Source organism: Acinonyx jubatus, chromosome B1 (assembly GCF_027475565.1).
Source record: "Acinonyx jubatus isolate Ajub_Pintada_27869175 chromosome B1, VMU_Ajub_asm_v1.0, whole genome shotgun sequence".
Classification (NCBI taxonomy): Eukaryota; Metazoa; Chordata; class Mammalia; order Carnivora; family Felidae; genus Acinonyx; species Acinonyx jubatus.
In genome coordinates this window covers 191,869,571-191,882,664 of record NC_069382.1, presented here as the reverse complement: position 1 = coordinate 191,882,664, position 13,094 = coordinate 191,869,571, and the positions used below count along the sequence as shown (strand labels likewise).

Genomic DNA, 13,094 nt, shown 5'->3' with positions numbered 1-13,094 from the left:
CTAGCCCCACCGGTCATGCATGTATTCTTACACAGAGAACCTTCCTCACTGGCAGTTACTTCTGCAAACTCCCTGAGCACAGGAACCACATTCTCCACCTCCATTTCCTTGGTACTCACAAGGAACCCCGCTTACTAATGTTTGTCGGGGGAGTAATTTAAAGAGCCAAGGTCATCATAGTAAATATAACAGCTGCTCTCCTAGCCCCTTCTCCAAGAACTCAGACTGTGGTCTCGGATACTACGTGCTTCCAAAGACACTAACTCTACTCTTAGCCCAGGAACAGAGAGCACTTGATTCACTTTGAGTCAACCAGCAAATCATATTCATCTGGTCATAGCAGTTAGTTCAGAGTGGACAAAGGTATGTAAGCTGAAATCAGAGTAAGTCTCAGGATTTTGGCCAGGAATGACAGGACAACGATATTTCTCTGAAGGCTCACAAATGAGAAAGCAATTATCTCTGTTGGGGGCTGAGGGAAAGGGAAGAAATTGGGTCTTTGGGGACCTCATCATGCTCCGAGATCTTGCTCTGCCTGAACTTTGCAGTTGTGTGAATACTATGGACTGGATGTTTGAGTCCCCCGCAAATTCATATACTTAAACCCTAGTCCCCAGTGTGATAGTATTTGGAGGTGAGGCTTTTGGGAGGTTTCAATATCATGAAGGTGGAACGCTGTGATGGGAGTGGGGTCCTTGTGGAGAGCAGAGGAGGTAGGAAATCTCCTTCTCTGCAGGCATACATGTGAGAACATAACCAGAAAGAGAGCCCTTACCAAGAACCTGACCATGCTGGCACCCTGAACTTGGACCTCCAGCCTCCAGAACCATGAAAAATAAGTATGTCGCTTCAACACTCAGTCTATGGAATTCTGTTCTAGCAGCTGAACTGCCTAAGATGCTGAGCGCACACATTCCCCATAAACATTGGTAGGGTTTCTGTTACTTGCAACCAAAATCGCCTTGACCGTTCTACGTGGCTTATATGGACATTCCAACATTTAAAAACAAACAAAAAAGAACAGACTTAAATTTGGTCACATACTCTCAAGTTCCTAGTATCTTTTTCCCTGGTTGATGTGCAAACCAGAAGAGATGTTACAGTACTGATTAGAAACAAACCAGAAATAATTGTCCATTGTCACCATTCTCATATCTATTTCCCTAACCCAGTGATTCTCGAAGTGTGGTCCCAGGACTCCTAGGACTCCTGAGATCTTCCATCAAGGGGTCCACAAGGTCCAAACTATTGTCAACACACTAAGATGTTATTAACTTTTTAAATTCATGAGTCCACAATGGAGTTTTCTAGAGGCCATGTAATGTTCCCAGAATTATCTGAAAATGCTATTAAAAGCCAACCATTTAAGTGTGATGCTGGGTTTTCTTCATATACTTCAATCAAGACAGCATCAGCAATACACTGAATAAAGAAACAGCCCCGAGTAACCAACTGCTTTCTATTAAAGCCAGACTTACAGAGATTTGCAAAAATGCAAAACAACGTCACTTTTCTTGGCACATTTTGCCGTTTTGGAAAATGTGCTATTTTTCATGAAAAAAATGTTACTTGTGCTTAACCTATAGTGAGCTGGTGATATTAACTCAGTTTTGGTTTCTTATTTGATAAATGCCAATGGGTATCATCCACGTAACAAAAGCTGCCTGGGATCCTCAATAATTTTTAAGAATGGAAAGGGGTCCCGAGACCAGAGTTTGGGAGCTGCTGTAAATCCTGGGGCTCTCTCCTACGAAGTCTGCAGTGGACCCTGGAGACAGCACACAGAGACCGGGAGGAGCCTGTGCGTGCCGGGAGCAGCTCTGTGCTCGCTGGGGCCCAGCCAGAGTCCAAGGGACAACAAGCAGAGCTTTGAAGGGATGCACGGGCTTTCCAGCTTTTGGAAAGGACCTGTGACAGCATCTTCCGTGGCAGGAAGGTGCAGGGAGCCACGTGCTGGGGAAAGAGCAAGAGTTTGCCTCCTTGCACACTTACTTGGTAAGAAGAGATTTAAACAAGTACCTTACATGAAACTGACAAAGAGTCAGTTTGATGAGAAACTGTATATGCTAAGATAAGAAAGAGTATACGCTAAAAATGAAATAGGAAAGAACTCTCTCCAACCTATTTTAAAAAGTGAGAGGAAAATTCATATAGCCTGTGTTTTATAATTATGAATCAGCTATTGATTTTAAGCTGCAACAGAAAGTAAAAACTGTAGACCAGGAAAACAGTAACATGGACAACCACTTAAAAGGGCTTACCTGCTCCACTTGGCTGTCTCCCATGCAGACTTTCTGGTGCTGCTAGAATTTCCTGGGTTTTCTCTTCCTCTGATGGTACAAATGTCTAAAAAGTCCAAAGCACCATAAAACACTAAGTTAACTGAGGTTCTGACGACAAGAAGGCAAGACTAACCTCAAGGTAATGAAGGCATCTTGCATCTTGTAACAATATAAAAGACCACGTTCAAGTCTGTGCAAAATTGAAAGCGAACACATGCCAAACTTTGAAAACGAAAGTCAGTCTAATCTCATATTTCATCCATCAGTGGTTGCCCTGTCCCCTTAAAAGTGAAACGCCACCATAATACGACACACAAGACGACCCCCCGCCCCCATCACGTCCCCTCCCTCGTCAGGCCTCCATTCCCGCGCCACTGCGGGGTCTGGGGCTCACAACTGCCCTCCTGCTCCACGTCCAGAACATACTTCTTTGCCTGCAAGGCTCTTTTCCGTTTCGTTCCCCTCTGGTAAACCCCTACTCTGCTTGTGAACCACCACTCAAATGTCTTCTTTGCAAGCCCTCCTGTCTGCGCACCATTGCTCCTGCTGGTAAGTTGACCGTCCTCTGCACTGTGCATCGTTCCCGTGCTTACTGCTACCTTGTCTCACACACTCAGAGGGGGCCGTGAGATCCGGCTGCAGAGATTCAAGTCACATTTTGGACATGGAACGCGTAGGAACTGGCAATGGCTTAAATGTAGGGTGACACCGAGAGACTGCGGGTGACTCCTGGTTTGAGTACATGGATCTGATGATGGCACTACGTGTTGAGATTATTAGCTTTCCTTGCACAGGACACGACCATGACAACGTGTAAACGTCCAAAGTACAGTGGGAACAGGAGCCGTGTGATGCTGAAGGACGCACACGTCTACGCGTGGTGAGATAGTACTTACACCACGTGCAGCCCAGTGGAACTGAACTGTCAGCCATACCTCAGTTTTCAAGCTGCCTTTCAGTGCCCATCCTCCCAAAACACTCGACGGAGATTCTTCAGTGCCTAAAGAAAGCCAAACCGTTAACCAATTTAAGAATTTGCTTGCAAAAAAAAAAAAAAAAAATGCTGAATCAAAAGGTAACAATGTTGTTCCCTAGCCTGCCGTGATCCCTTCCTCCGCTGTTTTATTTTGCTGTCAGTAGAAAACAACAAAAGGAGGACGTGTGAAAAATCGTGGATGAAAGGCAGGAGTCGTTTGCTAAGTTTGGGGGTGAAATCGTTTCTCGCTGTTAAGATGGCTGCCCAGAAAGAATAACAGAAGATTATTTCTGGAGACGTGATATTTCCAAATATTTTTCTACAGTGTTCTGCATCAAGTTTGGCCCTAAAAGAAAAAACTCTGGGCCGCTGAGCTATATTCTCAACAAAGAACATGTTTATGAACAGATTCACTTTGCTTATTTCACCCTGACACAGCAGAGTTGAAAATAAAGTTAGGAAAACGGGAGGCAGAAGGAAAGAAAATGGCATATTCTCTGGTAAGACTCAGTCCTATCCCTGTTGTGATCCTTCCTCTTTCACCCTCGTCCCTCTGTGACTGTGGTCTCCAGTTCTTTCATCCACCCGCACAGAAGCCTCCAAAGAAAATCCTTCCTTTCTCTAAGAGGATGCGGGCTTTTCCTTGCTAAAATCTCTTCTACTGTTTTTTCTTTCTAACGTTTATTCATTTTTCACAGAGACAGAGCACAAGCGGGGAGGGGCAGAAAGACAAGGAGACACAGAATCCGAAGCGGGCTCCAGGCTCTGAGCTGTCAGCACAGAGCCCGACGCGGGGCTCGAACCCACGAACCATGAGATCATGACCTGAGCCGAAGTCGGCCGCTCAACTGACTGAGCCACCCAGGCGCCCCAAACCTCTTCTATCTTGTTCCTTCAGGGAAACAAAGCAGGGGAGAAAGGAGTAGCAGACTGTAGCAATGGTTAATGCATAAAAAGTTGCAGAACACTTGGGGCGCCTGGGTGGCTCAGTCAGTTGAGTGTCTGACTTCGGCTCAGGTCATGATCTCGTGGCCTGTGGGTTCAAGCCCCTTGTCGAGCTCTGTGCTGACAGCTCGGAGCCTGGAGCCTGCTTCGGATTCTGTGTCTCCCTCTCTCTGCCCCTCCCCCACTCATTCTCTCTCTGTCAAAAATAAACAAAATTGGCAGAACACTCAATTTTCCCAGGCAAAAAGCAATGGAAACATTTCAAGTCCCTTATTTCAACCCTTGGAACACTTCTTAATGCCCCTTAAGTCCCTATAATGAACAGGACTCAATCTGTTGGCCTCAGCTTCCTGAGGCTGTATTTGATGACATCTAAGGGCTGTTGCAGTTTAAAAGTCCAGAACACTCTAATGCACACACCCACAGAAAAGAAGTCGACGTCCCTGACTCCCTCAGGTCCAGCCCACGACGTCCCTTTGAGTTCCCACAGCATCCAAGCACCTGCCATCAGAGCGTCCCTGCCTACTTAAAATGCAAAGCCGGATTCACAGCTGCTCCCCTTCCCCAAAGTCCAGCACAGTCGTGGCTGGCACAGGGTGTCCCAAGTTGGATGGCACAGTGAATGACTGAGCCTAAAGGTTACCCCTTTGAAAGTTACCAACTGTTTCTACCAACATCTACTCTCTGAGATCTGTCAGGAAGGAAGGAACACGTTTCTTTTTGTCTTTCAAATTCCAAACCAGAAGCTCACTTTACCTGAATGAAAAACTCCGTTAAAAAATACTGTGCTCCCCTGATGACAAGTAGCCAGCCGGACTGAACTGACACTCATCGCAAATCTATAGGACGTTAGATGAGGGCTGAGTCGTGTTTGTTTTTGCACTATTATCCGCCTTTTATACGATGGAAAACTAAGGCTCGGAAGTAATTTTTTTCTAAAGGGCCCTAAGTACCATGCAAGTTATTTAAACTCTCTGAACCTATTTTCTCATGTGTAAATGGAGTGATAAGAAAATGCTCACTTCACAGGGCTGTTGTAAGGTAGTGTTCATTTTGACAGAAACCCGAGGCTTCAAGGTTTAGTAGCTTGCAGCAGTCATGCAAATCACACACGGGTGGCGACCTCCCCTCCCCCAGCTTCCTGCCTCTGCTCTCCTGGCACATGAGAAACGGGTCTAAGGTTTTAAGTTTTTAAACCCATGGTTCTGAGCTCAATCTTCCTACTTGAGAAGTTATTTTGTGACATCCTGGAAGCAAAACCACCTTTTGAAAAATGGTTTTAAACATACTCTACGTGCAATCACCTTTGTAAAACGCTAGTATGTGCAATTAGGGAGAGTCTCACCTATATCGTGCAAATTCTCCTCAGGAGGAACAATGACCTTGAGGTCTCTTTCCTCCTGGAATGATTTCCTCATGCCACTACCATCTCCTGCTTTCTCACTGGACCCTTGGATTGTCCGTCCGCCGTTGTGGTCACTTGTCACGGTCAAGTCCTGCTCATGTCTTGGAGCCGACGGAGCTACAGCACAGGCAGCTGGAAGGGGCGCCCCGTGGGAAGGACCAGTTTCTGACTCTCGGCCATTAACACATTCACTGGGGGTGGTTTTCCCGGGGTCGGCCGGCCCACAGTGCCCAGGAGAGGGCGGCTGTGCTGCAGCGTCTGGGACAGGAGGCACGTTGTCGGCCCTCCCGGCACCGGGACTCACTGCCGGCAAACAGCGGCTCCCGAGGGAGGCGTCCCCGACCGTCCGCCCCTGTCCATCCTCGGGTGCGCCCGCTCCCCTCTGCTCGCCCCTCCCTGCCCAACAGGTGTCATGCCCTGCCGCGGCGGCCCCCTGGCCCCCCCGCCCTCTCTGAATGGAGCTCGGCCACGTGCTCCTCTCTGCCACGCCAACCAGGGGCGAAGGGCTCTCGCTCCGTTCTGTCACTGCCGGTGGCACCTCGCAGGGACGGTCCTCGGGGCCCATGGCTCTGGCCCCTGGCGGCGGCGCTGGGTGTGGAGGGCTGTTCGCGGCCATCGGGCTGGGCGTCGGGGCCTCGCCCCGGCTCCTCCTGGCCGCCGAGGGGTCTTTTCTGTCGGTGACGCTGGCGGTCAGCGGGCTCTCCTCGTGCCTGTCGAGGCCGGCAGGAAGCAGCACGCACTCGGCCGTGCTGGTGGAGATGATGGCCGTGTCGCTGGAGTCCTCCGTCCTTGCAGCGGCGGGCCGCTCATCATCCCGTGGGACAGCGCCCCGCATGACCGCCTCGCGGCCTTCGGAGGTGCTCGTGGAAATCATGGCGGTGTCGCCGACCTCCTCCGCTCGCACGGCCGAGGGGTGGCCTTCCTCCCGCGGGGCGGCACTGGACACGGGGCCCTCGCAGTCCTCCCCCGAGCTGGTGGAGATGATGGCACTGCCGTCCTTCTCTTCCAGGGCGGTGGCGGGCCGTGCGCCTGCCACGGAGGCCTCGCGCTCCTCCGCTATGCTGGTGGAGATGAGCGCGCACTCGTCCTTCTCCTCCTTGCTGGTCGAGGCAAGGGGGCTTTCAGCTTGCGTGGGCGCGCTGGGCATGGGCACCTCGAAGTCGTCGGCGCTCGCCGAGCCGGCGCCTTTGGCGCTCTCCTCCGCCGCGGCCGCCGGCGGCTGACTTTCGGCACACGCGAGGGTCGTCGCGCTAGAAATCGGCACCTCGAACTCTTCGCCGATGCTGGTGGAAATCATGGCACACTCGTCTTTGTCCTCATTTCTCACGGCAGCCAGCTGGCTCTCACCTGACACCGCACTGGGCATGGGGGCCTCGAATTCTTCCCCGTTTATGCCGGCACCTTCCCGATCTGCCCCACCTCTCAGTGCGCTTGAATGACCCTCCCGTACATCAGCAACTGTGCTTAGCTGAAGGGTGCAATCGTTTGTCGTGCTGGTGGAAATCAGCAAGCCTTTGCCTGGACTTTTGCCCCCAGCTACGCCAGCTGGGTTGGTAATGGTGTCACTGGCTGTAGTGGCCAGAAGGCCATCACACTCTTCATTTTCCCCAGAGGTGATGATTCCTTCGTCTTCCTTCCCACCAGGCGACATGTGCCCAGCTTCACATTGTGGGCCTGCACCCGACTTGAGTGCCTCGTAACTGCCCCCCACCAAGCCAGTGGAAGTAGTGGTGTCATCCACTTTTTCCTTCCTGGTGAGCAGACTGTCACTGTGATCTGAAGCTGCACTGGTCATGGGAGCCTCGCAACCTCTGGGAACTGGGGCCACGTCACCCTTCCCTGAAGCTGCACTGGTCACGCTGCTTTCCACGACGCCTTTGGCGCTGGAGCAGATCTCCGGATCTTTCATGCCCTTCTCCGCACCGCTCAAGCTGTCAACACTGCTCTCGTTGGCGTTGGTGACGGTGGCTCCGGCCTCAGCTCCCACGCACCCTGCCGCAGTACCAATCTGACCGTCCCCTTCTTCGGCACTTCCGCAAATCGATACCCCCTCGCTTTCCTCCTCTGCCCCGGTGCAGGTGGACGCATGCCCGATTTCATTTCCCCTTCCGGTGCTGGTCACCACACCTTCACCTTCCTCGTCCTCCTCTTTTGCGCCGGTGCTCGTTACAATGCCTTCGTCGTCACATGGGCCAGCGGCGACCAAAGGCACGTTAGTGGCTTCTTTAGCTACCGTGCTGTCCATTGCGCTCTCTCCAGTTTCTTCTGATTCAGAGCTCAGAGCAAAGCCCTCGCTGCCCTCTTCCGAGCCTGTGCAGCTGGCTGGCCCCTCTCCATCTTCTTCTGTTATCCCAGTGCTGGTGACGGCACTCTCACCTTCCGTGCCGTCATGCACAGAAGCGTCTCCGTCCTGGGGGGCGCTGGTTCCTGGTGGCGTGTCACTGCCCGCCAGGGCCACAGCTGCGCCTGTAACCACACGCTCCTCCTGTCGCTCTGCGCCTGTGACGGAGCACATGACAAAAGCAGTGCTTCTCCTTTCCGCGCCGGTGCATGTCACAGTCCCCTCGGTTTCCTTTTTGGGGCCCGTTCTTGTCACATTTCTCTGGAACCCATCCACCTCCTCACTGCTTAAGGAGCCCTCCCTTACTTCTGTCCCAGCACTCGTCACCGCGCCATCGCTTTCAACCTCACTGATAAAGGTGACAGTTCTTTCTGCCATTTCCAACGCACTACGTGAAGAGCCGTCACACTTCTCTTCAGAGCCGGCGCTGGTGACAGCATCATCCTTCTCTTCTGTCACCCCACTATTGACATTGTCTTCAATTGTTACTGCGTGAGCAGTCACGGGGTCTGCTGCCCTTTCTTCGGATTCGGCCATAGCACACTCTGCACTCTCTCCCTCCTTGGTGCTTGTGAGGAAGGTTTCACTTTCGGCAAACCCTTCTGTGACAACGCCTCCGCCTTCTTCGGCCGCCGCGAAGACAGTGCATTCGCTGGCTTCTGCCCCGACGTGAAGGGGACTGTTTCCAGAGCAGACACCTGCTACGAAGCCTTCGTCTGCCTCAATGCTCATGCAGGGCACAGCCACCTCACCCTGTCCTGTTTCTGAGGACGTGGTTGTAGCATCCCCCGCCTTCACGGTATTGAAGGGAACACCTTCGCCCTTCCCTTCGGAACTAGTGGCAAAAGAAGACTTTTCTGCTCTGCCAGGCCCGGCAGTCACACCCTCAGCATTTCCACTCCTTTGCTGCAAAACTGGGGAAGCGGCATTACATCCAACACTGGTGTCCACCTCGCTGTTTTCAGTCCTTCTTTCAACATCAACTGATGTGTTTTCTATTTCACCTGGGCCACTACTACACTTGAGCACAACTGTCTCGGCAGCTTTGTCTGTCCGCGTGCCGAGCACTGGGTCAACAGTGACGCCATGCTTTTTGCCATTTTCTTGCACAGCTCTCACTGTCTGCTTTGAACTGGGCTCTGTGCTTAAGTCACTTTCTTTCCTGGCCACGTCCATCAAGCCATCTTCTGCGTTAACACTCTCACTTTCCATCCTCGTGTCAGTTAACTTGCTACCAACAGGCATGTTTACTTGTCCCTGCTTACTGTGCAACACAGTGGGCTGGTAACCTTCTGGAATGTGTCTTTTGCTATCCACGCTTGCTTTTGCCGGTGTATCTACTGTGGAAACTGCCCCACTTTCTTTGCTGTCACCTGTCATAAGGACCTGTGATTCCCCAGCAGTCAAACTTGTGTTAGGAATACCAGAGCGCTCCACAAGTGAGGGGCTGGCTGGGTCGCCTTCTAAAACAGTCCTCCAGTCAACCAAAGGAATTACGTCCGAATCAGGAGACTGTTTTGGAGGCACGACAGTTACTGAACTTAAGGATGGTGAAGGATCTAAATTTGGGGAATGTACACGATCAGCATCTCCTTGGGCAGCATGTTCTTCAGGGGGTCTGGTTGTATTTTTCAAATTCTTTTGTGCCCTGTCATTGTCGGACGGGGCTCGAGGAAACGGTGTAGGACTAGTTTCGGAGTCTGTATTTGTTTCATGAGTTCCCTGGTGAATGGGTTCTTTCTCCCCAGGGTTCAGTTTGGACACAGCACTTTGGATATGCACTTTCTTGGTCAGGGTGCTTTTATGGTCAGCGTGCTTTTCAGAATTACTAACAACTCCTGTTCCACGTCCTGATTTACAGGCTGGAGCTGCTGTTTTTGAGTCTACTGTGGAAGTTCTTAATTCATCCTTTAGAACCGGGACTGCGGTTTTTTGTTTTGTAACATTTTCAGAGTCAACGTCTTGTTGAGAGATAGTATTGCTGTTGTCTTGGCTTTTAGATGCTTCAGACACATTTTCAACAGCTGGCTCGGACTCAATTTCCATTGGCTCTTGTTCAGGCATTGATGTGGTATCACCACTCCTTTTTGGTCTCTGAATGGAGGAACTACTGGTGGTGCCCAAGGTGTTTGCTGATCTTTCTTCTCCTTTGGTCATTTCTTGGGATAAGCTTCCTCTTCGGTTTTCACACAACTTCCTACTCAATTTCTTTTCTATAACCGAACTATTCCCTCTGGCCTTGTCGTGATTACTGTCAACTTCTTTACCATCTTTGTCATCCGATTTATTTTCTTCCCTTTTTCTCACTTCCTTACTGCTATGCTTTAAGCTTCTGCTTTTGTGCCCATCTGATAACTTCCTCTCAGGTCTGGAGGGGCCTGAATCTTTTTCAGCCTTACATTTCTCCTTTGCTAACGGTAACTTGGCTCTGTGACTCGAAGAGTCCTTCTGTACCCCGTGTGAAGAAGCGGCACTGTCCGATACAGCTTCTACACCAGTTTCCTCAGAAGGTTTGTCTTCAACTTTAGACTTTCGCTGTCTATCTGGGTTGATCTCTTCTGCGTTCTTCTCCTTATCTGGTTTTGGAGTGGTCACTTGTTTCGCGACACTTTCTTGTAATTCCGGTTCAACTACTTTTAACTGCTTGCCTTGACTTTTTGGTTTCGACTTTAACAAAAGCTTCTCTTCCAGTAGGCTCTTTGTTCTTCGCTTCTCCTTGTGAACCATCTCTTCTGGTTTCGAATTACTATCTACATTAGTTGGGTCCATATCACACTTGTCCTCTGAATAACTGTCACTTCTTCTCTGCAATGGGATTCCGTGTTGCTTTGAACTCAGAGAATCTTTCTGAACTTTAGAATCACTTGATCTTCTTGATTTGTGTTCTGCCTTAGTTTTCTCGGCTGAAACATGTCTCTCTTTTTTGTTGTTTTCTTTACGAACATTCTCATCTGTTTTTATAATATATTCAGAAACTGGCTTCCCATCTTTGCCTAAAATTGATAATTTCCTCTCATTCTTATGTTTACTTTTTCGTTCAGTTTTATCATCCAAAGACAGTTTTGGTTGCTGACTTTGCTTTTGAGTATTTTCATCCACTTTTAAGCTTTTCTCAGAAGAGTGAAGCTCTGTCTCCTCACTCGTTTTATGCAGACTGTCACCTTTATATTTATGTTTCATAGACACTTTGTCTTCTGACAGAGTCTTCTCTTTTTCAGGCTTGTCCTTTGAGGACTTTGCCTCTTTCTTAGGTAGGCTTTTCACATGTGGTGTTTCAGAATCATCTTTCTTTAGATGCTTTTCATTTTTAAGTGTGCTCTTCTGTTTCTGGGGCTCTTCAGTGCCAACCTCTGACCGTTCTGCCTGCCTCTTCCCATCTCTTGCGTCAGCCTCTTCCTGTGCCCCTTCCTCCACGACGGGGGTGGATGTGCGTCTTCTGTGTTCTCTCTCTATCTTGGATTCATTTTTGTTTTCATCAGCTGAATGCAACGACTCGGAAAGTCTTCGGGCAGGTTTACTTGGTTCGCTTTTTGCGTGAACATGCTTCAGGTCCTTTGAAGAGGACACTTTTTCCTTTTCGCCATGCTGTAAAAAAAAAAAAAAAAGGTAAAATATGAGCAATACTAAAATCAAACTTAGCATTTGGGTACCCCCGATATGCTGACTGCCGTCACGTGTTACATGTCACTTAAGCTCGCCAGCAGCCTGTGGTAGGTACTGGTGACCCCACTTGGTGCATCGGGAAACCAAAGCTCAGTGGGAATTGATGACCTTGTCCCCAGGCCAACGACTTCAGATGAATTCGTTCGCAGTCTAGGGCTCTTCCCACTGCACCGCAGAGATCTGTGCAGAGACCAGCTATCTCTCCTGAGACCTGTCCCTGCATTTGGGAGGCCTCCTTGAACTCCAAACCATTAAAGCTCACTAACACCCAGCAGCCACTAATAAACATAAGCTGCATGAATGAGAGCTCAATGTTCTTTTCAGTTCCAAAACATGATGAAGACAATTTAAAAATTCTATACTGAAATGAAGGTTTCTTACATTTTAATTTAGGAGCCTGAATGATTTGTGGAAACCTCATGAATTCAGGCTCCTTAAACGCCATTCTAGTTAGGAAGTTTCAAATGCACACAAAACCTCACTGTAACAGTAACCTTATCACATATCAAGCACGTGTATGTTTATGTATCCGAAGGAAGACAATGATAGACCAGAGCATCCGACCCTTCCTCCCTGTCCCACAGTATGGCACCGAGTACATTATTAATGTTAGTCAGTGAACGCAGACCACACACACTACAGTCTCATTGACCACTACCTATAATTTCTCATTCAAATAATGAGCTGAAGTTCTCAGAAGATCTGTGTTTCTGGGTTAGTTTATCACTGCAACTTCTTACAATTTAACACAAAGATTAATGCACTTCTACAGATTCAGGAGTAGGACACAGAAAGATCTTAAAAAAACACTTTAAAGTGAAATTCCTCAAAGAAAGAACAAGGATTTTATTGCCTAATTTTACAGTAAGCTTCAACCAGTTTATATGAACAAAATTTTATGAAGTCATTTTTAAAAGAAATTTATCACAAAATGAAGTTAAATATTTTAAAGTATGCCATTAAAACATCAGGATATACTTATAAATATGCCTCTAATTTCTGAATAAAGAAATCAAGATTATTAACTGGCTATGAATAAATAATCACTAAATTATTAGTTTTCCCTTGGAAATGTGAAGATAGTTTCGGTATAGGGGTGCTTGGCTGGCTCAGACAGTAGAGCGTGAAACTCCTGATCTCAGGGTCGTGAGTTTGAGCCCTAGGTTGGGCGTGGAGTCTGCTCAAAAAAAAAAAAAAAAAAATAGTTTGGCTATAGAATTATAAATATGGCAGAGTAAATAAGGATTTGAGTCCAGTGAAAGCAAAAGTTTATCCCAAGAAAATAATCCAAACAGGGGGAAAAAAATGTATTCATTAAACATACTTTCAGTACTTACATTTGTCAGATCTTGGAAGTAATCTAAGTGCTCAACTATAAGGGAATGCTTAAGTTACAGTCTATCTATTCAATACAACCCTACACAGTCATTAAATATAATAACTAGAAACTTACACGGTAACATGAAATGAGCAAGAGGGAAT

General features: G+C 48.5%; 1 protein-coding gene across 3 annotated transcripts in view; it reads right to left on the bottom strand.

Moving 5' to 3' along the window:
* BOD1L1 (biorientation of chromosomes in cell division 1 like 1) overlaps positions 1–13,094 on the bottom strand; it is a 52,850-nt gene that overhangs the window by 20,529 nt on the left and 19,227 nt on the right. For all 3 annotated transcript variants that reach the window (XM_053217562.1, XM_053217563.1, XM_053217564.1), the window contains exons 10-12: positions 5,549–11,534; positions 3,218–3,282; positions 2,262–2,346 (exon numbers count right to left, since the gene is read on the bottom strand). In XM_053217562.1, coding sequence (XP_053073537.1) covers positions 2,262–2,346; positions 3,218–3,282; positions 5,549–11,534 — 6,136 coding nt within the window. The remainder of the gene's footprint in view (positions 1–2,261; positions 2,347–3,217; positions 3,283–5,548; positions 11,535–13,094) is intronic.